The sequence below is a fragment of the Gobius niger genome (assembly GCF_951799975.1).
Source record: "Gobius niger genome assembly, chromosome: 1".
Classification (NCBI taxonomy): domain Eukaryota; kingdom Metazoa; phylum Chordata; class Actinopteri; order Gobiiformes; family Gobiidae; genus Gobius; species Gobius niger.
Window position 1 is genome coordinate 65,237,737 of NC_136852.1, and position 24,404 is coordinate 65,262,140.

A 24,404-nucleotide genomic window follows, 5' to 3' on the forward strand; every position below is an offset into this window, starting at 1 on the left:
AGGTACTTTTGAGATTCTATAGTTCTAGTTCATTCAAATATGAAGCGTTGCATTCCTCATTAAGAGCTTTCTGACTTATTTACAGTTTGTCATTTTCATGAATTTCAATTTTAAATCAGCATATGTGTATTGTAGTACGGAAACCAAGGACAACAAACTTGCAACATCGCATGTTCAATCATATTTTATTGGTATATGAAATAGCTTCGTGTAGTATTGCGTATTATTAAATAAAAATATTACATACATAAATGTGTAGGGTGCTTTCCCTAAAACACATTCAGCCATTTTCGGCTTAAAATATCTAACACATTGCACACAAAGGCAGTTGTCTTGTAATGACGTGGTCCTCACTGACAGGAGATCTCAGCAGCAGGGCTCAGTGTCTTGGGCGGTGCAGGGTCAAGGCTCTGGGATGCTGTAGGTTTGTTGTTTGAGGAGCAGAGCGCCCTCTAGTGTCAGTACTCAGTCTGTGTTCTGCTGGCTATGTGCAACAGACGCAGAAGCATCTCTGCTGGAGAGCCGTGGGGTCCTTCTGAAGATTTAGAGTCTACTAGGCAGTCCGAGTCCAGCACACAGCTCTCTGACAAACACCAAACAACAATACAAAGGGTTAGAGATATGAGTTAAAAGGGAAAATTACAAAGTGTAGCCACTGCTCGCAAAATATTTACATTTTGAGCAGTTTCAATGTTCTAGATTTAGATTTGAGATCTGAAAGGCATAGTGCCAATTCAAAATACTGAGTACTCACAATATGTATGCATGTAATATTGTGGTCACACGGATCTGAATACAACCTATGTTTAATGACAGCAATTTTAAACCTCTCATGTAGTTATATATTATCAGACATATATCAAAGATTGTGTTAAAACCACAGTCATGTATTGTGTGATAATTTCTCATGTGGGGCAGTCACAGAGACAGTGAGGGAGACAGTGAGAATGAAGAGTACAGCATCGTATGATGGACTTTACCTGAGTTACAGCAGAGTCCGGAGGCAGCACAGCGTCCCTCCTCTGATCCACAGGGTCTCCCTCCCGACTGGCAGGGGGTGAGCAGGTAGTTCTCCTCCGTACAGTGAGATGCTTCTGGGGAGCCCATGAGGCAGCCCAGGCCCTCCCCGCAGCAGATACTGGGGCCGAAACAGCGGCCTCTTTCTCCGGGACCACACGCCATGCACTGTATAAGAAACATGTTAGCCTTAATTTGCAAAATGAACAGAAAGAAAGTTATAAATAATAAACCCACTGGGTGCATTAACAGGTTGAGAGCTTTTCCCAAACCTTAAAGGCCCTGGAGACTCCAGGCAGAATAGCTCCTGTAATAAGTCTGGAGGTAATAGTGCTCTCGATTAAATAAACAAATGAAGGAATATGATAATAGAGGGAAAAAAATCTCTAGTATATTGTGAACAAAGATAACTGGAAAAAGCACTGTACATCTAGTTATAAACCATTTGTATAACTTTTATGAACTTGCAGGTGAGTTTTCGACCATTTCAGTGACAGTGGCCATGACCCTGCCAGTTGTGAAAAGTGCTATTAAAATGCTAAGAATAATTTGGATATTGAAAACGTGTTAAAATGAGTTGAAACCACAACCGACAATTTAAATTGCTTGCTCGCTCTTTCGTTAATTGTAAAAAAAAAAAGAACAAAAATCTATTGTGTATAATTCAGACTATTATCCATTTCATTGCTGACATAATGTGTGTAAAACATTGTGGAAACACAAGTAAAGCCTTAACCCTGCTGTCTTATTGAAAATAAAAAGAGTGAAACAGTTTAAAGGAATCATTTATGAACAATCTTGAGGGGTTAATAGCCTTATTTGCGTGGAACAAAACAATATCATAGGCAACTATTGCAGAAAGGCTACAATTTTCTGCAATACATCTAGTTAAATGTCATGGGATTTTCTTTTAAGAATACAAACTCGTAGCAGTCCTTACAATCTAAAATGTTCCTAGAAAACACTCACCTGTCTGAGGCTGGTGTCCGCCAACGCTCTCTTGCCTCCTCGGGGGCAGTTCTGGATGTAACAGGCGGAGGAGAGGGCGAGGAGTCCCAGGACGCCCAGGGGGAACATGGAGAGAGACATCATTTTGCTGCTACGGTTTCTTCTGTCTTGGTTGTGGAGTCCTCCGCCTGTTGCTCAAGTCTGACAGAAATCCTCCCGTGGATCTCACAGTTATAAACTCATGGACAAAACCAACAAAGCTATCAACAAGTACGTGACGTCAGCGTCGCCCAGTTGTGTTCCGTGCGCGGGGCTTCGCGAAGGCCACCGGCGCGCGTCCGTGTGCGCAAGAGGTCACGGGAGATATGGCGCTGCATCAGATGCGCGCCATCTAATCAATGTACAAAGGCAAAGAGAGCGGGGCTTTCTGCGAGAACAAGATGCCTTTTTCAGTATTCAAGACCATATTTTGAATAACTTTTCACAATAATGCCCGTAAACAACGCTCGAGTCAAAATGGCACAATAACTGGCCTAATTGCACTTTATGGACAGCTAATCGAATTAACTGCAGCGAGTCCGATTACCTGCTTCTCATGTTGAGCATGTACAAAATGTTTCCCTTAATTGTTCATCAGCAACGGTGGCATTTGTGACTGTGCTGTTGCAGTCTCAGCTGTGGCCAACTATTATTCCAGGGCAATTACTTGATCTGGCAAAATAAATGATAAGAAAAGGCCATACCGGTTTCTTTATTGTCAACGTGTTCACGCACTTTAAAAAAAAAAATGAATATTGCAATTTTTCACAATACACGAGAAGCTCAGCATATACGTTTGTCACCTAATTACATTTTGACTTCCTTATAAGTTGTTCCCAGGTAACATTATGCCAATTCACCCAAAACAACTCAACAAGTTTTAACCAATGCGCAGTGGTTGAGAGTGTAGTGACTAATAGGCGTAAGTACTCAAGTTAAAATTACATGTAATTAGTCATAAACCGTTTCTCCATCTTTAAGATGATAAAAAACAAGTTAATTAGTCGTGTAGTTTCTTTTGCAGAGGGAAGTCTCACTTCTGGCGGATACAGGTTCGCGACCTTCGTTAAAGCATAATGTTGTCAGGGGAACCAACATCAGAAAGGCTGTTTCTAGCTGTGAGGCCAAATAAAAGATCGGCTTTGAGGAAAATAAGGTGTTGACAACAAATCAGACAAGAGTGTTTACACCTAAGAAGTCGAGAATGGACAAAAGCTCTGAGGTGTCTCTAACAAATCATAGCCAACAATTAGCAAAAAGGACCGACTGTTTTTTAGAAGCCTATATTGGTGATTCTTGTAACATAGGGACAGATTATGCAAAAAAACGTATGAACACAGAAACATAATCTGGTTGAAAATACACCCTAAACAAACAGTACCAATGTGTTTGATAAATTACACGTTAAGTTATGTTCGTCATTTGGCCATCAATGAGCTAAAAAGAGTCGTCGGAGCACTCTGTCTGTGCCCGTACAAAAGACATACAGCCTTGGTCAACCTAATTTCCACTTTCATTCTCTGCGCCCTCTTGCTCTTAGTGCCGCCGTCCTCCAACCCTTTTCTTTGTACAGCCACAAAATGTCCTTATAAGGGCGACTGTACCAAGGCTACGATTCTTCAATCTTCTCTGAAAAGCTGAAGACATAGAGCAGAGGTGTTTCTTTCGTTCTTTCCTTTAATGATCCCAGGGCTCATTCAATCCATGTCCTTTCGTCAACTTTGGTCATTATAAGGCTACGATCAACAGTTTTGGATCAGACGAAAACATATTATTTCAATATAATCAATTTTATATTCTTCCTTGTTGTGTTTGCCTCGTCTGTAATTCAAGGTATGTCATTGATGCACCCGTATAATGTCACTCCGCAGGGTGGTGCTCTGACAGGCGGGGCAGGAGACGTGAGCAGAGGCTGGGGGTGAGTGGGTGTTTAAGGGTTTGCAAGGCTTCTGTAAACAGGAGCGGCAGAGAAAATGTCCACATGTGAGGCGGTAGATCGGAGAGGAGGGTGCGGCGTAGACGGAGAGGGAGCAGGAACAGCCAGAGCATGACTTCTTTGCTGGGGAAAGAAAACAAATGATCAAAATAAGATGCAACACAAGTTGGCGCTGGTTACAAGAATGTCCTTTACTGAACACAGCAGAGAGAACGCCTTGTCCGTGTTATTACAAGGTGATTTTCTCCCAACATGTACAGCTCCAACTCAGATAGAAGCATTGTTTAGCTTTGCACTGGGAAAATGGTGTTTAGTTTGACTATTCTGGCTTCCACTCGGCCTGTCATTCGGGTGTGCTCAGATACTTGCAGAGGTGGGTATAGAATTTTTAGATTATTTACTCAATGAAGTAACCTTACCTTTAAATAATTGTACTCAAGAAGAAGTAAAAAAATATACCTGGGGAAAATGCTACTTGAGTACAGTGAGTACTGAGTAACTGTTTGAGCATAAAACTGTTTTACGATTCAGTAGTAACATATGTTCAGAAAAACAAAAGTACATGACACACAAGCATTATATTGCAATAGATTTTTGTAGTGATACGTGTATTGGAAACCATGTATTGCAATACTTTTGATACTCAACTTGGTTTTAGAAAAAATATATATGTTTTTAGACGTCAATTAGTTTTGTTAATACCAGATTTGGTGCTATTTTAGAAAAGAGCTCAGACTTTAAAAATGTTTTGGTTTTTTCCGCATATATGTGCACTGCCCTGAACAACTAAATCAATTACTTAGTCCAGGGCTTGCCATACCTTTTTGGCCACGGAAATGGTAAATGGTTACATTTATATGCCGCTTTTCTACCTACACTGGGGAATCAAAGAGGTCTTCATCAAGGAACTTTTCACCCATTCACACGCCAATGCGCACAGACACATGAAACAAGGGGTGAAAAGGGTCTTGTCTTGCCCAAGGACACATTGACACAATGCACTGGTGAGAACTGTGATCCAACCACCAACGTTTGGATCAGTAGACGAACGCTCTACAAGCCGAGCTTTTGCCTCAGCTTTGTAAAAATATTGACTGCTCTAATTTTATTTAGTTTTTTTTACATTAGCAATCAAGTAAATAACACATGGGCCTAGTGCAAGATTTCAATTTTAACATGATTCATGTCACCTTAAAGGGACTAGATGCAAGTTGGTAATGTTTATACTCATACTATTGCCACCTCAGGTGTAAGTGCGTAACTGCAGGTTCTATATTAAGCTCGTGCATGATGGCACTTCGGACCGAAGTAACAACTTTTTGAGTGACAGTGCAGGATTTTAGAGGCAGTTGTGGTGAATAGGTCTGGGCTCATTCTAAACATTAGGACATTTCTGATAACATGTAGGGGGAGGAAAATGCATAATTTTAACATTTTTTTTTAACTCCGTATAGTCTCTTTAAACTGCAAGCTGGACTGTTACAAGATTTCTAAGTTCACAGACTCATGAAAAGCCATGAGCTCAGAAGGTCTGTCACTCAGAGCATGATGGAAGCTGAGAATGAGCCGTTTGTGTGGGAAATCGATGTCATATGAACATATAATAGGCCTTATATACAGTATATAATGTACAGCTGATACCGGTGCTTGATGTTCCTTCTGTCTGTCTGTGTTGATTCAACTGAAGTGACTTAGTGCCCAGACGGTTGTCCAGAGACAGGTTGGATGTGAAAGAGGGTCTTCCTTGGAGGGCAGAGGAAAGAGCTTCATCTAGACTGGCTGACAACCGCTGTTCATGGGAGCTGCATGTGGCCTCTAAAGAAGGAACACACAAATAATACATAATTTTTTGCCACCATTAACTTTCTGAACCCACTGTAAGTATTATATTAAAGTTTAGGCAACACTCACCTAATACTTGGTTAGTTCTTAGTTTTTTTTCCTGAGGTCGTTGACTCTCTGGACTATCTTCTGGAGCGTTAATACATGCATACACAGTAAAGTCTCGTTTTCTTGCTTGTTCACAGTTCAAAGTGCTTATTTTAGTTTGACTGGTGTTATTAGCTCCTGTATCAACCTCGGAAACAAGTCTTGAAGGCTGTGGATCTTTCCCTTCAGCTTGCCTTCCTAACCTGCCTTCTTTGCCAGGCAGGCCACTCTGCAGGAGAAAGTGGTCGATGCGGCTCTTGAGCTGGGGGTTGGGCAGAGGCTGAGAGGAGGCGCTGAATGGCACACCGGTGAAGGGATCATTCGGGGCCCGGGCCCAAGTGGCTTCTCTTTTCTGGTATTCGTCCAGAGTACTGTGGTCCACCGACACGCCACCAGGCAGGAGCATGGGCAGAACCATCACCTCCTGGGTGATGGGGTCAAGGAATTCCTCTGGCACTGAAAAACTAAAAAAAGGTACAACAGTAAATGTTTTGAAAATTGAAAATTGGACAGACGGACAAATAAATATGGTAGATAAGTTTAAAGTAATAGTGATGATTAATGACAAAGTTATGGTGAAGTATATCTTATATTTTCTTATGTAGGGTTTTTAACAGATACTCAAAGCTGTAACTCATACATTACTCATTCAATCTCTACAGACCATGGTGGTAGCTATATCTGAAGCCATGGCTGCCCTGGGATGGAATGACAGAATCATGGCTAGGCCTGTCACAATAACTAATTTGAAGTTCGATATACTGAGGCAGGAAAATGTTGCGATAAACAATATTATTGACTCTAACGATACTAGATACCGTCAACTCTCAGGCATAAAAAGCTGCAATAAACATGAAATATATTGAACCTTCAGTGAAAAATCAAAGTTTTACATGGAAAGAATGGAAGGAAATGCTAATAAATGTATAGACGATAAATATCGACCCAAAAAATGATTGTTTATCTGTTTTTTTATTGAACGATAAGTCGATATAGTATTTATCGTAACAGTCCTAATCATCTCTTTTAAATCCATGTGAGCCCAATAGTGTTGTACCTTCTGTTGAACTTTGTGAAGATTTTCAAAATTATTTTAATAACAAAGTGTCAGCTGTCAGGCCATCCCCATCTACCAGTGATTGTGATGCTGCTGTTGTTCCTATGTGCTGTTCTGTTCTTGAGAATTTTGAGCAAGTGTCCACTTTGTGCGTGACTGAAATTGTGAAGCATCTGAGACCTTCCTCCTGTCCTATGGACACTATCCCACCTCATCTTTTAAAGGAGGTTATTGAAGTAATTGGACCTTGTATTGTGAAAATAATTAATTCTTCATTGATGACCGGTTCGGTCCCTGCTGTATTCAAACATGCAGTCGTTCAGCCGCTACTCAAAAAACATAATCTTGACCCCAATGCTTTGTCTAATTTTAGGCCTATTTCTAAACTCTCCTATTTGTCAAAGATCTTGGAGAAAGTTGTTTATATTCAACTTCAGTCATATCTTGATTTTAATGGGATTGGGGAGAAATTTCAGTCCGGTTTTAAAACAAAACACAGCACTGAAACTGCCCTTTTAAAGGTTTTTAATGATCTGCTTTTAGCTGTGGACAGTGGTAAATCAGCGGTTCTTGTTCTTCTTGACCTTACCGCTGCATTTGACACTGTTGACCACAAAATACTTTTATCTCGTCTGGAGTTGTGCGTAGGCATCAAGGGTACAGCCCTCCAGTGGTTCCGCTCGTACCTTTCTGACAGAATGTTCTCTGTGCACTTGGGAGAGTTCTCGTCCACTGTGTCCCCCCTTAGCTGTGGGGTCCCTCAGGGATCCATTTTGGGTCCAATCCTCTTTGCCTTATATATGTTGCCACTGGGTTCTATTTTCCAAAAGCATAATGTTTCCTATCACTGCTTTGCAGATGATATTCAAATATATTTGCCAATTACAGTCGACACCAGTAAAACCTCCTTAACAACCTTGACAAACTGCCTGAGTGACGTCCAGTCTTGGCTAAATTCAAACTTCCTGTCTCTGAACAAAACCAAAACAGAGATAGCGGTATTCGGAAGTTGCAACCCCCTGTCAAACCTAAAGACCGACAGTGTTATTGGGCCTCTTGTTTCCTTTATCCGCCCCACTGTTAAAAATCTTGGGGTGACTTTTGATACTTGCTTCAAATTTGAAAAACACATTGGATCAGTTGTAAAAGCCAGCTACTTCCAACTAAGACTTCTTGCGAAAATTAAGGCCTACTTGCCAAAAAAAGACTTAGAAAAGGCGATACACGCCTTCATCACTTCAAGGTTGGATTATTGTAACTCCCTTTACACAGGGCTGGACCTTATATCCCTCCAGCGCCTGCAGGGAGTCCAAAATGCCGCAGCCCGCCTGCTGACCGGCACAAGAAAATGGGAGCACATCACTCCCATTCTGTCCTCCTTACATTGGCTTCCAGTTCCCTTTCGCATCAAGTTTAAAATTCTGCTGATTGTTTTTAAATGCCTAAATTCGCTGGCACCTCAGTATCTGTCAGAACTGCTGCAGCTCTACTGTCCTTCCAGAGCTCTGAGGTCTGCTGACCAGCTTCTTTTGTCTGTTCCTAAATCCAAGCGTGTGTCCAGAGGTGACCGAGCCTTCTCAGTGGCGGCCCCTAAACTTTGGAACAGCCTTCCTCTACATGTGCGCTCGGCTCAGTCTGTAGAGGAGTTTAAAACCAAATTAAAAACTCATCTTTTTGCCTTGGCCTTCGGTTCCATGTAGACCAGATACAGTTTGTGCCTTTATATATTACCTGTGTTTAACTTTTATTGTGTTTATTGTACATATTGTTACTGTTCTTGTACAGCACTTTGGTCGACAATGGTTGTTTTTAAATGTGCTTTATAAATAAAATTGACATTGACATAATCATGGCTGTCAATATCCACCACCACTCATTCACACACACACATCACATCAGGGGTCACCAATCCTATGCCCACGAGCGAGGGACCCTCAGGCTCTTGCTCAGGAGCGCTCGGGACTTTTTCAACAATTATAATCATTCACCTTTAACAATCAGATGAGTGGAGTTGCAGATGTTTCTGTTCTTTTGACTCCCTATTTGTTTAAAAGTATAAATTTGGGAGATTATATAGTTAATATTCAACAATTAAGGAGTGTGGCTGAGGGGAAGAGAACTTATTTGTAACCACCTTTCACCGACTCAAAAGCTTCACAAAAGACAATTATTGATTCCCCCATACACAGTGTAAGCTATGAGGAGCCACAGCTGGCCTTGGGATATACTGACTGAAGCTCTACTACACATTATGCCAACTGACCCTGCAACAACCACACTCATCCAAGCAACCTTGTACTATTCCCATGTTCTAACAAGGCCTTTCCCTCCTTAGCTTCAGAGCTCTGATGAAATCAGGCATTCACAAGGTGGTATGGCCCACTTTACTATATCTTTAAGTCTTTACTTTTTTTTTTTTTTTTAAGTTTTCAAATAGGCTTTGTACCCTCAGAAGTACTTGATGCCCCTGAAGCAAGGGGTTGTGACCCCTGCCCCACACTCATACATAGGCAAAGCGGACGAGGGGAGCTGAGATTTACCCACCAACCCCTGCCAGGTCAGTTAATACATGACTTGAGCACAATCATATACAGTACGGCCTTTTTCATAGAGAATAAATAAAGAAATCTTCATATATAAATATACATAAGGATCAGCATAATTAATTAGCTTATACCTTTGAGATGTTGGTGCTTTTCTTTTGAGTTTAGGTGGACAGAGAGCAGAGGCAGATACAGGGGCTGGTGTCGGTCTAACGCTGGCCTCATGAGCTTTTTGGATTTTCTCCACTTGTTCTGCAGGACAACATCTAGCTGGTTGACCCCACACGGACAAGGATTTGAGTCCTAGAGCAGAAGCAGCCCCTCCAAAGGGCAGAGCCACACGCAGCTGTGTGACGGCGCCTAAAGACTGTACCCCCCTGCTCCACAGATCCTCATTGCGACAGTTGGCAGGCAGCGGAGGAGGCGGGTGCTGAAACGGAGGTCGAGGCCTAAAATGCAAATGTGAGAAACAAACTTTGGTTTCCTCCCTCAGTTCACAACGCCCCACTACTTTGAAGTCAGAATTAGACTCAGAGCAGGTGCTGATTTCAAGTTTTTTGCACGCCTGTCCTCGATCCATTCCCCAGGGCCACAGCTCCGCATCCACTCTGCAAATCTCCACCTTGAAAGCAAACGTCAGAGTCACCTGGAAGAAAAGTACATATCAACAACTGCTGATGACTCCAACCTCAGTTTGTTTGGATTTTAATGGAAATACAAAACAAAAAGACACCTGAAGAGGAGGACGCAGGAAGTATTCCAGTTTGAAACCCCGCCTCCTCACGGCAGGGTCCGCCGACACAAGGTTTGTGACGTCGTATCCATCTGCACACAGCTGAAACAAATTTAAATGATACACATTGCTCATTTTTCAGCCACATTCAACTTCAAATCTGTAAAAACTGGTATGAATCAAAACAACATCAAATCATGTTGTTGTAGGGCAGTTTTTAAATCAGACTGTGACAGAACACTCTGAACTGGCAATCCTCTACTTTTTAAAATTTTGACATTAGCCCTTCTCAAACAAAAAAACAAATGTCTTGTCTCACGTAGCTGATTAAAACCAGAAAACAAAAGAACAAATTGTTGCCTTTTCTCACCTGGCCATATTTCTACATGAAAAACGCTACAAGAACGTCACTACTCAATCGATGTATACGGAAATAACACAAAAGATTACAAAACGCCATGAAAAAAAAAAAAAGAATGACAAGGTCAGCTTTGTCGTTCAGTCTCCCACACGAGTCTCTGTACCTTTACTATTTGTACATCTCGATGTCCTCCACCTCCGCCTCTTTAGTTCGTGAAAGTATAAAATCCTAACTTCTTTTCCCAATGTTTACTTGCTTTTTCCGTCTTGTAAATAGCTATGTACCTTGCTGCAGTGAATGGAAGTGTGGAACGGATGGAGACAGAGGTTGACAACCATTCTTCAATCTGAAAAGACACAAATTAATCACTTTCGATATGTTTTCTGTGTCACCTATGGTTAGTGTCAAGGCCGAAGATCCTTCACAGTTGTTTTGCTCTTAACCAACTTTGACCTTCAGCATTATTCACTGACAGTTCAATTAAAGATGTTCAATGAGTCATGGGGTGTGAAAGGGTAAAACATATAAATAAACGTGTGGGCTCATTGGAAAGTGATTATTTTGGCCCCAACCAAAATAAACAAATTCCTGATTGTATGTGCGAAATTGTGGAATAAACTAAACTAAACTAAATGAATGTGCCTCAAATTGTGCTTTATTGCATTGACTATTAACCTCTTAACCCCCGCCTTAACTGAGTGCATTTACTCCAGTCTGGCTTTACCCAAATCTAAAAGCTTCTCGGAAAAAAAAGCGTCAAAATAGAAACAAAAATGAGCCAAGAACAAGGAGGAAAACACAACAAACGAGCAGCAAAAAAATGACGAAAAAGTGATTAAAAAAGTGACAAAAATGTGTGACGAAAAAGCCACAAAAGAGCAACAGAAAAAGTGACAAAAACGCATTAATAAAAGGGACATAAAAAACGTCAAATATGCAACAAAAGAGCAACATAAGAGTAACAGAAGATCAATGGAAAAAAAAGATCCTCTCAGATCAGTTTTGTAGTTCTTAGATTTCAAATGAGGCGTCACACTGGCCGAAACGAAGCTGTTAACTTTGAGATTTGGGTAAAGCTGAACTGGAGACAATGGCTCGGTTAAGGCGGGGGTTAAGAGGTTAAACACATAGCATTGTGGATGAAGACACCTACTGGTCACACAATGATAATATATTACAATCATTTATCGTTTTGTTTGTTACATTTTTGAGCACAGTTGCAATAACCCAGTGGCTGTGAAGCTTTGAGTGGATAACTTTAGTGCCTCTTAACAACTCTAACATGCATGCTTGTAAGAATATTTCCTATAGTCTTGGGAGTAGCCTCTAAATACAGGCTATTTAATAAAGCAAATACTTACTTGTTCTTTTGCTCAATGCTCGGACATCTTCACATACGCGCACACCAAACAGACACAGCTTTACAGACTTTTATAATAAGCGGCCAGCAAAGGATATAGCTATGATCAAAACCTTAGATGCTAACAACATCTTAGCAGTTAGCATAGCAGTTGGCTACGGAAGCTTGACCAGGACAAACATCAATACTGGAAAATCGTCTAAAGCTCTATACATAAAGATAATAGATATGGGAAGTCAATTTTTGTGCAGCAGTAAATAAATAAATAATAAAAAATGTAAAATAAATAAAAAATATGGATAAATTGATTGAGAGCTAGAGAGATTAAAGTGCATATGACATGCTTTTAAAAATATGACTTATTTAGATGGATAACATCAGTTGCAAGTAATAATTAACCATTTATTTCAGTGAAGCGGCAAATTTTAATTAAAAAATGTTGGGCAGAAAAGTTATTTTTATTTGCATTTTTAAGCTACTGACAGGAAGTGACATTGAAGAGGTAAACTTCCAAAGCAGACTCACTCGTTTACTTCCCCTTGACATAAAATGGTTCAATTTAAAATGGTTTGCCTCTTTCTATGTCACTTCCTGTCAGTGTCCAATAAGGTATACACACAGTTTAAATACACATCACTTAGATTTTTACTTTTTCTGCCCTGAAGTAGTATAAGAGGGAAACACTTTATGTAATGTTATGTTATGTAATGAGGAATTGAAACTATAAACAATGTAAAAATGGTCAAACTAAAGAAAGCTGGCTATTTTTTGTGTGCAAAATCTTAATTGTGTTAACTATGTTTTAGGAACAAATGTCTAATGTGTCATATGCACCTAAAAGAGTAAAAGAGACATACAAAGATAAAATAAATACTTAAGTCTTCAATTATTCACATCTTTATTATTAGGTCTGCCAAACAAAGGAATGGTTCATTAATTAAGCCAAAACGGTACTAGAAACAGAAAGGCAAACAATAATTCTAAAAACATGTATAAAAGTGGTAGCATTTTGTTCTCTAAACAATGCAATACTTAAACTACATTTGTCTACTACATTAAAAGCAACATTATTTTTGGACAAGGTTGCTATGATTGCACCATTATGATAGGCCAACTGGCTATCTACAGTTAAAAAAAACACACACATAAAGAAAAGCTCATATGGCACGTATTTTTTCTTTCATTTCACTATAATATAATAATGGTAATAAAGATGATACTATATAATACCTTAGAGATAAGTTAATATTTTTGAGCAACATCTTTGTATGCTGGCATAAACAACACATATAAAAGCCATGATATTCACATCTGAGTCTACTGTACATCCAAACTTGTGTGTAGGACACTACATAGTGCAGTTAGCCTGAATACTCTGTTGAAAGAGGTTCAACTTAAAAATTAAACATAAACCTTCCTCTCCCCTACTTGATTTAAATGAACTATACAGAATTAAGAGTTTTCCAGAAGGATATGCAGACTCAGTGTTCATTCTTTCGTCTCACTGTCGTTGCCATCGTTTGTTTTGTAAAGCCCCTCCCATTCCCAAACCCCTTTGATATGCCTGCACTTGCTCTATTGCCACTATTCCCTCTATCATCAATCTCATAAGCTGAAGCTCTTCATATGTAGGCTATACACACACGCACACCCGCGCGCACTCATCTCTCATACATTTACAATCTAGAGCTATTATAAGTATTTCTGTCTACTGTATCATACATTCTATAAAATTCTTTTAAACTTTGGGGACTACTATCTCACATTACTTGGCTATAAATGCACCATGTGAATGACAAAATAAAGTAATAATGAAATTTGTGTGCTTCCTTTTATGGTCATTGCACATTTTCCCTGTTTGTTTTAGTTGGGGCAATATGAAAAATCTCTAACGACCTCTAGTGGTGTATGTCAGTCGATGCATGGCTAAAGCTGAAACATGTTTTAACTTTCCCCCGCTATTTTTTTTTTTTTCCTATTCATTTGGAATTTGATTATCTTTTGTTTTGTACAAAATATATAAACTCTATCTGTTTCAATGACGTGTTTCAGTTTTCATGCATGTTGGACCTTGTGCATGAAATGATCAGGAAAATATCAAGCAAAATTGAACAGAAATAGCCCAAGCATGTGCAATAACCTGTTCCAGTTGTACAATTAAAGCACTAAAATAATGATTTTCACACTTGTTATTTTTTTTTTTCCACATAGTCCCAGCACCTGTTATTATCATATACTTGCTGGAAAATGGTGTAAGGCGCTCTCTGGCCAAAAATGTTTACATAACACACTCTGAGCACTAATTCTACTTTAGTACATAACCAGTGACACAGACTTACAATTAATAAATAGCGCGTAATATTATTGGTGTTGATCATTTTTGACAATATCCCTGATTGTCTTGGTCCTTTTATAACACGGGCATTAAATGACCCTGTCTTAGTGCTTTAATCGAAAACATTGTCATTTGACATTATGTTTTTCCCTATTCATCAGTGTGGCACACGTTTCACAAACACTGATTAACTTCAATGTGCAATTAGTTAGCGAAAGGCTGCTTCGGAGGTTGAAAAATCCTTGATTCTTTGAATGCATCACAACCTATTGTTGGTAACAGCTACACAATCTTTTCACAATACTTGATTTGGATTGGGTGTTGTCATATAATGCCAAAGAGGTTTTGTGTCATGTATTCTGTGTTTTCAACTGGACTTGGATAATGTCTTTATATTTCAGTAGATTCTATCCTCTCCAGACGAGATGGTCCCGCCCAGGGAGGTGCAAGGTGGTGGAGGGACGGAGGGGCCTTCTGATCTTCACAGGGCGGGGAGAGGGTAAGAGAGATGGGACCTGGCAGACCCGGCAGACCCGGCAAACCCGGCAGACCCGGCAGACCCGGCAGAGTGGAGGGAAGCTGGGAGGACACGGGAGACAGGGTGAGAGACGGAGGGGGAGAATTTGTGGAGGTGGGGGATGTTGTTGTGGTTGTAGTAGTCGTTGTAGAAGTAGTAGAGGTTGTAGTGGATTTGGCTCCTAGTTGGGTCATACGTTTCTCCAAAGCTTGGTTCTTCTGCAGTGTTTCCACGTAACTGAGCTGCAGCTGAGCCTGGTATTTCAGCACACGCTCCTTCTCGTCCTGCCACGTGTGACGCTCCTGGTCAAAGTTGAGGGCCTGGCGTTCCCGCTGCTGCCTCTCTAAACGGAGCACAGACTGAAGTTGTTCGAGTTGTCTGCGTAGCTCCCCCGCCTCATCCCAGTGACCATCACGCTGGGCCTGGTGCACCTCCTGTCTTAGCTGTGCCTCTTGGTTTAAGTGGGCCTCATGGCGGAGCTGGGCCTCCTGACGCAGTTGTGCCTCGTGGCGGAGCTGGGCCTCCTGACGCAGTTGGGCCTCCTGACGGATTTGGGCTTCATGCCTAAGATGGGCATCCTGCCTAAGCTGAGCCTCAGGTCGGCCTTGGATATCGGGGCGCAGGTCTGGGGGAATATGAGCGTCTTGGCGCCATTGTGCTTCTTCACGCTGCTGCCGCTCCTGCCGCTGGGCCTCCTGCCGTTGGGCTTTGGCCTCGTCGCTCTGGAGGCTGAGCAGCGTGTCGGAGGTGGGCGCGAGAGCACTGGTGGAGGCCTCAGTGGGGTTTCGCGGGCAGTGTACCATCCCCCAGGGAGGTAATAGTCCTGCAGCAGCTAGGTTAGGGCTCACAACCACTTCTGTGCCTCTACTCACATCACTCAGAGCCCGCTTCAAACTCAGCACCTCGGCTTCAAACACACCCAGCTTTTCCCGGAGGACAGACACCTGTAAAAGAATCAACCAGTGTACCTTCAAAAACATTGTGACGTAGTTTTCATAATATATAAGCTAAAAGTGTAATTTCATTATTTTCACAGCATGTTTCTGTATTGAAATTAAAATAGTAACGAGGTCTCATCTTGACTATTGATTGATCTGCAGGTTAAATGCTTCAGATTGATTTGCTTTTATTTAAATTGCATTTTCGCTCCCTCAAGAATTAAGAAGAAATAGTTGCTTAAAGAGGTTTCCATTAAATTTGTGTGTACTTTGTATGTAGGCACACATTAAATAATAAAATGCATTGTTTCTGTTACACTTTTGTTACTGTGGAGAACAAAATTCTATGACAATAGTGAAAGCATTACCTCAGAAAGAGTCCTGCGCAGCTCGTTCTCACACTTCTCCAGCTCGAGGCTCTTGGTGCTGTAGGAGTCCTTGAGACCAAGCATGGTCTCCTCCCTCTCTCTCAGCTGGGCATTGAGCTCTTTCAGCTGGCCCCTCAGAGCCACCATCTCTCCTGCCCGCTGGGTCACCTCGGCCTGGCTTTCTCTCAGCTGTTGCTTCAGCAGGGAGATCTCCCCTGCTTTCTGACACACCTAAATCAACACGTCACTCAGTCAGCAAATTAGAATAATAAATAAGTCAGTTTTTACTAAAATAATAATAATAATAATAATAATAATAATAATAATGCATCGGTTCAATGTAGCGCATTTCTGGACACTCAAAGACGCTTTACATTGCATTATTCATTCACTCCATACTTGGTGGTGGTAAGCTACTATTGTAGCCACAGCTGCCCAGGGGTAGACTGACGGAAGCGAGGCAACCAGTCTGCACCATCGGCCCCTCCGACCACCACCAACCACTCACTCACTCTCTACATTCGCTAGGCTTCCTGGTGTTACCAAATGGTCTCCCACCAAAGTATCGACCAGGCCCTTCCCTGCTTAGCTTCCGAGGTCTGATGGGATTGGGCTTAGCAAAAGCGGTATGCCCACACCATAATTATTATTATTATCAAAAGCGCTGGGTTTTTATTCTGTCATTACAGACTGGGAAACCCTCAAAATGTACCTCCCACTTGGTCTCTTCTAGACGGGGCAAGATGTCTGCCTGCTCTTTCCTGTAATCCAGACACTTTCTCTCAAGATCTTCTCTCTGGGCGAGCAGAGCAGCCATCTCTTCTTGCAGACGCCTTTTGTCCTGGGACAGTCTGCTTATCTGGGCCTGGAGAGCCGTTTGGGAGCGCTGAGCACGCCGGGTAACCTAAACAGAAAGTACAAAGTACAGCATGTTATCCATAACAGAAGGTTAAACTATGATTAACGATGTGTTTAAAATGTATGCGTGCCAATGTTGGGGGTAACAAGTTTGTACTGATAACATTTTTAGATAATAATGTAAACTCTCTGTCTATCTATACATTTCATGTCATCTCATCTCTGGATGTTACTATTTCCTAGGTCCTTGAGCCCACGGCTTTGCAAACAGCTGGGATTTCAGAGTGTGTTTATATCTTTTTGCTCATAACGATTATAAACCCAATGGTCTATTTACTTGTGCTTAATTTCTGTTAAAAAGTGGCAAACTGTTGCTGTAATTTGTCGTCATAAATACATTGATAAAGCTGTGTGAAGTTAATTGGTAAAAAAAATGGTGTTGCTTTGAGCTAGAAAGATGGTGCTGTGCAAAGAGGTAGTAGATGATAGTGAAATCACCTGTTGCAGACGCGAAGCATAGTTCTGTCTCAGCTCATCCATTTGTCGCTCCCAAACACGCTGCTTCTCCTCAAACACCTGGATGATGGCGGCCTCACTTTGGTCTAGGTTTCGGCGCATGTGCTGCACCTGTTTAAAACATAATGCAATTCATTGAGACTGTATCATCACAAGGAACATCTAGACAGTTTGTCCTGGTACTGTACATTCCTCAGATAACTAAACTGACTCGCAGCATTCCTCAGATGTTGTTGTATTATTTCCACCGTCATGAAGCACTTTTGTCATTTTAAAAGAGCAGCCAGTTTTCCTTAAAGCCTCTATTTCCCTAAGATAAAATAACTTGTGTGGGTTCAAACCTCTTGCTCTTTTTCCCACAGGCGATCCTCCAGGTCTTGGATGATGTCATCAGAGGAGGGGGAGGGGCGTAAGGGGGCAGGAGCATCACTCAGGTGACTTAACCTCTGATAGGACGAGGAGCTTTTTCCTGAAGAGGAGCGTCCACTGTCTGAGGCACTGAGGCCGTTCTAGAAAAGACATGTTATAACCATGAATGCACGCACCAAAGTCAAGTCTTCTCACTAGAGTTTGTTGTTGGGACCATGCGTCAAACAGAGAAGTATAACTCTACTGTTACATGGCAGACTAATCAGTGCATGAGTCAACAGTATTAGGACCCAAACTTTCCCCTCATGTCAACATAACAGTTTTTTTTTCTTTTCGTGTTCCTCACCTGGTATCCCGGCTTGTCCAGCTTTTCCAGGCCTGCCGCTGCCCCAACCATACCCAGCCTGTTGATGTGACTTGTGGAAGCACTCAGAGGCCCGATAACAGCAGGGGGTCCATGGCCCGAGCCCGATCCGGCGTAGGTGGGCAGACTGGTCAGAGAATTTCTCCCCGAGTCGGACATCCCTCCCTGGACCACTTCATTATTGTTCCCCCCGCCCTCTCCTCTACCGACCCTCACAGGACTGTCCTGGTCCAGCAGCAGAGCCTCCGGGACCTCTCCGGCCTCACCATCTCTGGTTCTCCTGCTTCGGGCATCACTGTAGCCCTCTCCTCTTGCCTCAGACTTCCCTTCGCTGCCGGCCCCAGCCTGGGCCACCAGGTTCTGCATGGAGTGGAAACTTTTGGGGACAACAGGTTTGAAGGCCGAAGGACGCACCAGGCCCGAGTTGCTCTGCATTGCCTGTAAGAAAAGAAGAAAAAACATAAGAGCTGTCAATGTGCAATTAAATTCACTGGTCTACTATCAATTAAACTCTTCCATAGTTGTACATGTAGTGCTCCAATATGCATATTTAAGAACACATGACTTCTGCCCCTGTATTTCAAAATGGAGTGATCATGAGATAAAATCATGTTTGATTATGAATAAAACTGAATACAAACTATGTACAAAAATAACACATGCCGGGTGAAGACATGATTCATTTGATGTTTTATAAATCACTTTTGAGAATCAAAAAACTCTATGCTGTCTGACAATAGGTGTGTTTTATTTAAGCCTTGTTTTGCAAAAGTGGTTTGTTGTTTTCAAATCATTGGTCTTCTTTGAAACTTCGAAGTAAACATGAAGCTTCCACTGAGTAATTTATAAAGATGACCCTAACCATTTGACTCCAGCTCTTGTCCTGTCCAAACCTTCCCCTTGTAGAAATGTTTAAATTTGCTGTACCTGTACCTGCTCTAGTTTTCCAGACACAGGCATGATCTTGGGCGGGTTGTGGTTGGGTGGGTTGTGTCCGACTTGGTTGTTGTCACCGTCGTTGCGGGCGGCTGACATCTCCCTGTGCTGGTGCTGGTTCATCATCACTGCACTCTTGTCCTGCGCCCCTCGTGACACTATGTTCCCACAGACATCCATAGCTGCTGCTGCTGCCGCCGCCTTCATTTCTCTCTCCCGCTCTCTGTCCCTCTCTCTCTCCATCCTCTCGTTCTCCAGCCTCTCTCTCTCCCGCTCCCTCTCTCTCTCCCTCTCTCGTTCCCTCTCTCTCTCGATCTTCTCCCTTTCGATCCTTTCCCGCTCCCTCTCTCTGGCCCTCTCCCGTTCTCTCTCCCGCTCCCGCTCCAGCCGCTCCCTCTCCACTCGTTCCCGTTCTCGCTCCCTGTTCCTCTCTCTCTCCCGTTCCCGCTCCAGCCTCTCCCGGTCCCAGTCCCTGTCCCGGTCTCGGTCCCTGCCCCGCTCCCGCTGCCACTCCCTCCTGGTGGGCCCACAGTCCAGTTGGTTGTTGTTGGAGGGAACGGCCATGGTACTTTCCGTGTTAGTGGTCGAGGCGGTTTCGGTGGGGCGTTCCGTGCACGTTGCCGTCCCGATACTGACGCTGCCCCGCTCGTCGCTAGAGGCCGTCCCGTCCGATATGTTGACCGGGAGGCGGGGGAGTCGCTCAGCGCTGCAGCTGCGGTCGGCGGGGCAACGGCGAGAGAGAGGGGGGGCGCGGGGCAGGGTGGTCCTCGTGCCCACCGACTTCATGGCAAACTCCTGCTCTCCTGCCACCCCGCTACCAACACTGCCCATAGCGGGGACAAAGTCAGGGGTAAGAGGCAAGGAGTCAGGTTTGCGGGGGGTCACACATGCATTTGGCGTGGGGCATTACAACCTAATGCAGGAAGTGGGGGCACACGCACTAGAGGAACACACAGAAACAACGAAAGCAGTTATACAAAAATGTTGTTGCATGACGATTTGGTTAAACAAGTGCTAATGCAGAGGAGTCCCGCCCACAGACAGGGCCAGAGAGGTCCTCCTACTGAGGTACAAGCTGCAAAAGGTCAATCTGGCACGAGTACAGTAGCCTGGCCAGTGATGTATATTTAATATTTCATAGGTCTGGTGTCCCTGAATTTGGAAGAATGCTTACAAAATAAACTAGTTTAAAAGAATAAAGGCATTAAAGTGGACGTGGGACGTGGGTATATGATTTAAATCCAATATGAGTGAAACACGCTGCTATGAGAGAGTGCAGGTTGAGAGGCAGTAGTACTAACAGTGGCATTAGTAAAGTTACTAGACACACTTTGTAGTCAGCTGTTGCAAATACTGAATTTCATCTGTGTTTTTATTCAAGTGTTTAGCCCTTGTTTAGGATAAGCTAATGGTCGAGTAGCCCTAACTCTACAATTGTGTTCTTTGGGGCAGGCTATGAATTTGAATCTCCAAAAAAAAACAAAAAAAATAAACATAATCCTTTAGGACCAGTTTGTTTTGTAAGTCTTTGACATGAGTGCTGTAAAGATTTTCTACCCTCTGAATCAATAATGGTGGTGTTTTACGATTGTTCCATCTTGTAAAGCCAAACAGGAACAAATTAGGTCTGATTGAAGACTTCTCATTGACGTCCTTTAGAATGTATTCCAGTATCACTCTGGTTGTGGTAACCTTTAACCAATGGCGTGATAATGAAAATGATGAAATGTTTTGTGGAAAAATATGACAATTTTAAACAGTATGTCTCGAAAAAAAATTGTTATACAGTGAATTGGTGATTTCGTATTCCCTATTTTTTGTCTTTCCCATTTCTTCCATGTTTTAAGTAGGCGGTAGTTACAAAAAGCAGGTGAGTCTTCATAAGCAAGATGTCATCAAATTTGTCAGTAACGACAACTAGTAATGACTGTCCTACTATTGTGATAATGCATCTAAATAATATAGTGGATAAGCCAGTGTTAAGTTTAAAACAGCTTTAATAATCAATAGCTATCGAGACAATGTAACAGTGGCCAGGTTTATAGGGTCAGAAAAATCAGATTATTGGAGTAATCAGATAACCCAATAATGAGATCTGTTAATATTCTTCATGTGCCGGAGCAGTTTTTGGATTTTAGGGAAGTTGAAGAATCCCCCGCCCCTCGCCACAATCTGTCCCACCTGCAGAACCAGGTGGAGATGACTGACAATGGTTGCGCCTCCAGCCTCTTGAGATTAATATCCCAGTGGATACGCCACAGGTTTAGAAACTGAAAGGACCGTGGTTCAACCGGTTAGCGCTCGTACTTCACAGCTATAAGGTCCCAGGTTCGAATCCCATCTGGGCCTTTTTGTGTGGAGTTTGCCTGTTCTCCCAGAGTCTGCGTGGGTTTGCTCCGGGTACTCCGGTTTCCCCTACCACTAAAACATGTACAATAGGTTCCCCTCTATGGCCAGGACTCGTCATATAATTACAATATCATGAAAAAGTGCATTTACGTCTGTTATTCAACTTAAACTATGAAACTATTATATGATAGACTCTTTACATGCAAAGTGAGATATGTAGCCTTTATTTGTTATCATTTTGATTATCATGGCTCGCAGCTTGTAAAACCCCCAAATTAAAAATCCCAGAAAATTTAAATATCCTATGAATGGCGTGTAAGCCATAATCATCAAAATTATAACAAAGGCTTGACATATGTCACTTTGAATGTAATGAGTCTATATCATACATTAGTTTCACATTTTAAGTCGAATAACAGAACATGATATTCTAATTACATGACGAGCACATGTATAGCGCTTTCCTACCTTCGTGATGCCCAAAGCACTTTACAGCACAGAACCAGTCACCCATTCACACACCAATGTACGCAGAGTGGGTGAAGTGTCTTGCCCAAGGACACAATGATCCGAACCCCCAACCCTCTGATCATCAGACAACCCACTCTACCAACTGTGCCACCGTTGCCCCTGACATTTAAGAGTGAAGAACAAAGATAGACAATTCAATAAATAATCAGCGCTAGGATTTGACCTCACAACAAAAATGTTCTGCCATATGTACAGCTGCCTTAACATCGCCTGTCCGTTACACACTATGCTGGGATTTATTTCATGGAAAACCTTTGTGATTTTTTTTTAATTCAAAATGCTTTTAGTAGTATGTGTCACCCCAGATGACCACATGTCACCCCAATAATCTGAGGACTCCATAAATCAAATCATCATTGTATTTTTGTCCAGCGCGTAAACAAAGCCAGTGTCTTTTTGTTTTTCCAGCTTGGAGCCTACACTTAGCTATGCAGTCTCATCACCACAACAAAACAAATGCTAGCACCACCAACAGGTATGTGATAGGGCCATGTATGTAATTATTAAACACATTCTCATTCAGAACTAAGACTTAGTGGAGAATATGCTGTATGGGAAATTTCTTCAACCCATGTATTGCAGATTATATAGCCCAGTCCATCATCCCATTCACACACTATAGCCAGGCTCATTAACGCCACCATAAATAACATGGTTTATCAGTGAACATTAGCCTATTGCATTAGATCACACATGCTTTACATAGGCACCATTTTCTTAGCCAGCATGCCTCAACATTTCAGGCTACATGTGGGTTTTGAAACATGAGACCACACAGTATTTTAATGTCTACGGGCCTAAATGAAAGCATATACGGCTCGTTTCAGCCAGCGTATCTCCGCATCCATACAGGTACAGGCTAAAACGCACGGCTACATGGATGCACCCGCGCTAGCAGGTGCACCTCCCCTTCCCCATCCCTTTTTACTAGAGGTTTACATCCACTTGGGTAGCAGTAGTAGTAAAATACAGTGCTCCACTTTGTATGTGCTGCTGTGCCTGCCCCGGTCCCCTCCCCTCCTCACGACTGCCTCTCTCCCTTTTCTCTGCATCCTCGCTCGGCAAGGGCGGCTTTAGCAGCACCCGCATCAAGCCTCGAATCCACCGCGCTGCCAAACAATCGCCTCCTGGCTCTAGGCCCACGACTGAACGCGGCGCCTCAGCGACACAAGATACAAGGCAAATGAAACCGTTTACGCGCAAAAGCCTGGCGTCACTGACATTGACGACGTATCATGCGGAGGCTTTGATTTACCGATTGTTGCATCTTCGCTGTCCATCATCAAAGACTACTCACTATTTTTTTTTTTTTTGGCAGCTGGGCGCTTGGTAAGATGGCAGCCACCAAAATACACTTGACTGTCTCCTCGTCGTGTCGTGGACGTGACGCGCCGTGGACCGTGGGGCGCTAATATTAGGGATGCTTGTCTTCGACCGCTGTCAGGAGAGTCGGATGCTGATGATGGAGTCGGCTGATACGCGCATCAGCTGAGAGACACACACCCACTAGTGGCCCCGCCCCTCCGGCTTCACGATACAAACGCCTCCTTTTGGCACGGCTCTGGCGCGCTCCTGTCCTGTGGGAAAAAAAGGCGCACGGAGGAAGTAGTGGACGCAGGACGACGTAATTCTCACCAAGTGTGTAGTCGGCGTGAGGGTGCTTGCTGTAGTAAATGTGTTGTGTGGTTGTAAGTTAGGAGACCTGCTGTCCGTCCTTATTGAGAGAAGCAATATGGCACACAGAGCAAGCCTAACATCTCAATGAGTTCAAGATGATGGTGCATGCCATTTGTGTGATGATGTGTTTAGCAGCGAAAAGTAGGCAACTATGCATATCAACGTAGGCCTATCTGCACTGAAACTATAATCTACCTCTAGTGTTATTTGTGTCATGTTTGGTGTTGGTTAAACTCCCACCTGAACCAAGCAAATTTTCTCCAGTTTGGCTTCTTCTACAAGCTTCTTGAAAATAAGCCCCAAAATAGTAATGAAAACGAGGCGTAAACGAGGACGAAAACGCAACCAAAAAAGTTACAAAAACGCATTAGAGCAGTTAAAAAAAACGCATCAAGCACATGGCAAAACCCTGGCAAAAAAGCGGCAAAAATGTGACGACGCGGGAACAACGTGGTCTTAGCTTTCTCCAGACAAGACGTTTTTAGATTTGGGTAAAGCGTAACATGGAGAAAATGTGCACGGTTAAGGCCGGGGTTAAGAGGGTAAGTTCTCTCTTTGTTATTTTGTTATTTTGTCATATCAGTCATTCTGTTTTATTTTGAAATCTTACTTTGTTTCTCGTTTCAGACTTCCTGCTCTTCCCTGTTTCCCCGCCTGTGTGATTACCTGCCCCCGCCCTAATGGGTGTGTCTTTGTCAGTCCCGCCTTATAGTATTTATCATC

The 24,404-nt window shown here is 42.6% G+C and overlaps 3 protein-coding genes across 5 annotated transcripts; all 3 read right to left on the minus strand.

Moving 5' to 3' along the window:
• Positions 1-179: 179 nt before the first annotated feature.
• On the minus strand, positions 180-2,643 carry avp (arginine vasopressin). Its single transcript, XM_079562274.1, has 3 exons — positions 1,987-2,643; positions 981-1,185; positions 180-583 (listed from the first exon to the last, which is right to left on the minus strand). The coding sequence occupies exons 1-3, from the start codon at positions 2,107-2,109 to the stop codon at positions 459-461; spliced, it is 453 nt and encodes a 150-aa protein (XP_079418400.1). The 5' UTR covers positions 2,110-2,643; the 3' UTR covers positions 180-458.
• A 1,139-nt stretch (positions 2,644-3,782) lies between these two features.
• ubox5 (U-box domain containing 5) lies at positions 3,783-12,044 on the minus strand. The gene is made up of 7 exons (XM_079562227.1): positions 11,925-12,044; positions 10,848-10,909; positions 10,203-10,304; positions 9,604-10,115; positions 5,852-6,333; positions 5,582-5,755; positions 3,783-4,063 (listed from the first exon to the last, which is right to left on the minus strand). Exons 2-7 carry the CDS (start codon positions 10,899-10,901, stop codon positions 3,843-3,845), a joined length of 1,545 nt encoding a protein of 514 aa, XP_079418353.1. The 5' UTR covers positions 10,902-10,909; positions 11,925-12,044; the 3' UTR covers positions 3,783-3,842.
• A 2,521-nt stretch (positions 12,045-14,565) lies between these two features.
• On the minus strand, positions 14,566-23,672 carry lzts3b (leucine zipper, putative tumor suppressor family member 3b). Of its 3 annotated transcripts, none has more exons than XM_079562194.1 (8): positions 23,302-23,672; positions 19,116-20,064; positions 18,171-18,626; positions 17,797-17,964; positions 17,438-17,566; positions 16,794-16,985; positions 16,082-16,312; positions 14,566-15,719 (listed from the first exon to the last, which is right to left on the minus strand). In XM_079562194.1, the coding sequence occupies exons 2-8, from the start codon at positions 19,953-19,955 to the stop codon at positions 14,649-14,651; spliced, it is 3,087 nt and encodes a 1,028-aa protein (XP_079418320.1). In that variant the 5' UTR covers positions 19,956-20,064; positions 23,302-23,672; the 3' UTR covers positions 14,566-14,648. The 3 variants fall into 3 exon arrangements, with proteins under 3 accessions (XP_079418320.1, XP_079418319.1, XP_079418321.1); XM_079562193.1 differs by having other exon boundaries at positions 23,260-23,672; XM_079562195.1 differs by having other exon boundaries at positions 19,122-20,064; positions 23,260-23,668.
• Between the last annotated feature and the right edge of the window lie 732 nt (positions 23,673-24,404).

Bases quoted from the DNA above. Each gene is read 5' to 3' on its own strand.
- lzts3b (XM_079562194.1), bottom strand. From the start codon at position 19,955: ATGGGCAGTGTTGGTAGCGGGGTGGCAGGAGAGCAGGAGTTTGCCATG. The intron at 18,627-19,115 runs GTACAGCAAATT...CTTTTCTTACAG, and splicing joins GAAAACTAGAGCAGGTACAG to GCAATGCAGAGCAACTCGGG. The intron at 15,720-16,081 runs GTAATGCTTTCA...ATTCTTTTACAG, and splicing joins TGCGCAGGACTCTTTCTGAG to GTGTCTGTCCTCCGGGAAAA.
- avp (XM_079562274.1), bottom strand. From the start codon at position 2,109: ATGATGTCTCTCTCCATGTTCCCCCTGGGCGTCCTGGGACTCCTCGCC. The intron at 1,186-1,986 runs GTGAGTGTTTTC...TTTCTTATACAG, and splicing joins CGGACACCAGCCTCAGACAG to TGCATGGCGTGTGGTCCCGG. The intron at 584-980 runs GTAAAGTCCATC...GGTGTTTGTCAG, and splicing joins CGGACTCTGCTGTAACTCAG to AGAGCTGTGTGCTGGACTCG.
- ubox5 (XM_079562227.1), bottom strand. From the start codon at position 10,901: ATGGTTGTCAACCTCTGTCTCCATCCGTTCCACACTTCCATTCACTGC. The intron at 10,116-10,202 runs GTGTCTTTTTGT...CTTTTCTTCCAG, and splicing joins TCCTGCGTCCTCCTCTTCAG to GTGACTCTGACGTTTGCTTT. The intron at 5,756-5,851 runs GTGAGTGTTGCC...TTCCTTCTTTAG, and splicing joins AAGAACTAACCAAGTATTAG to AGGCCACATGCAGCTCCCAT.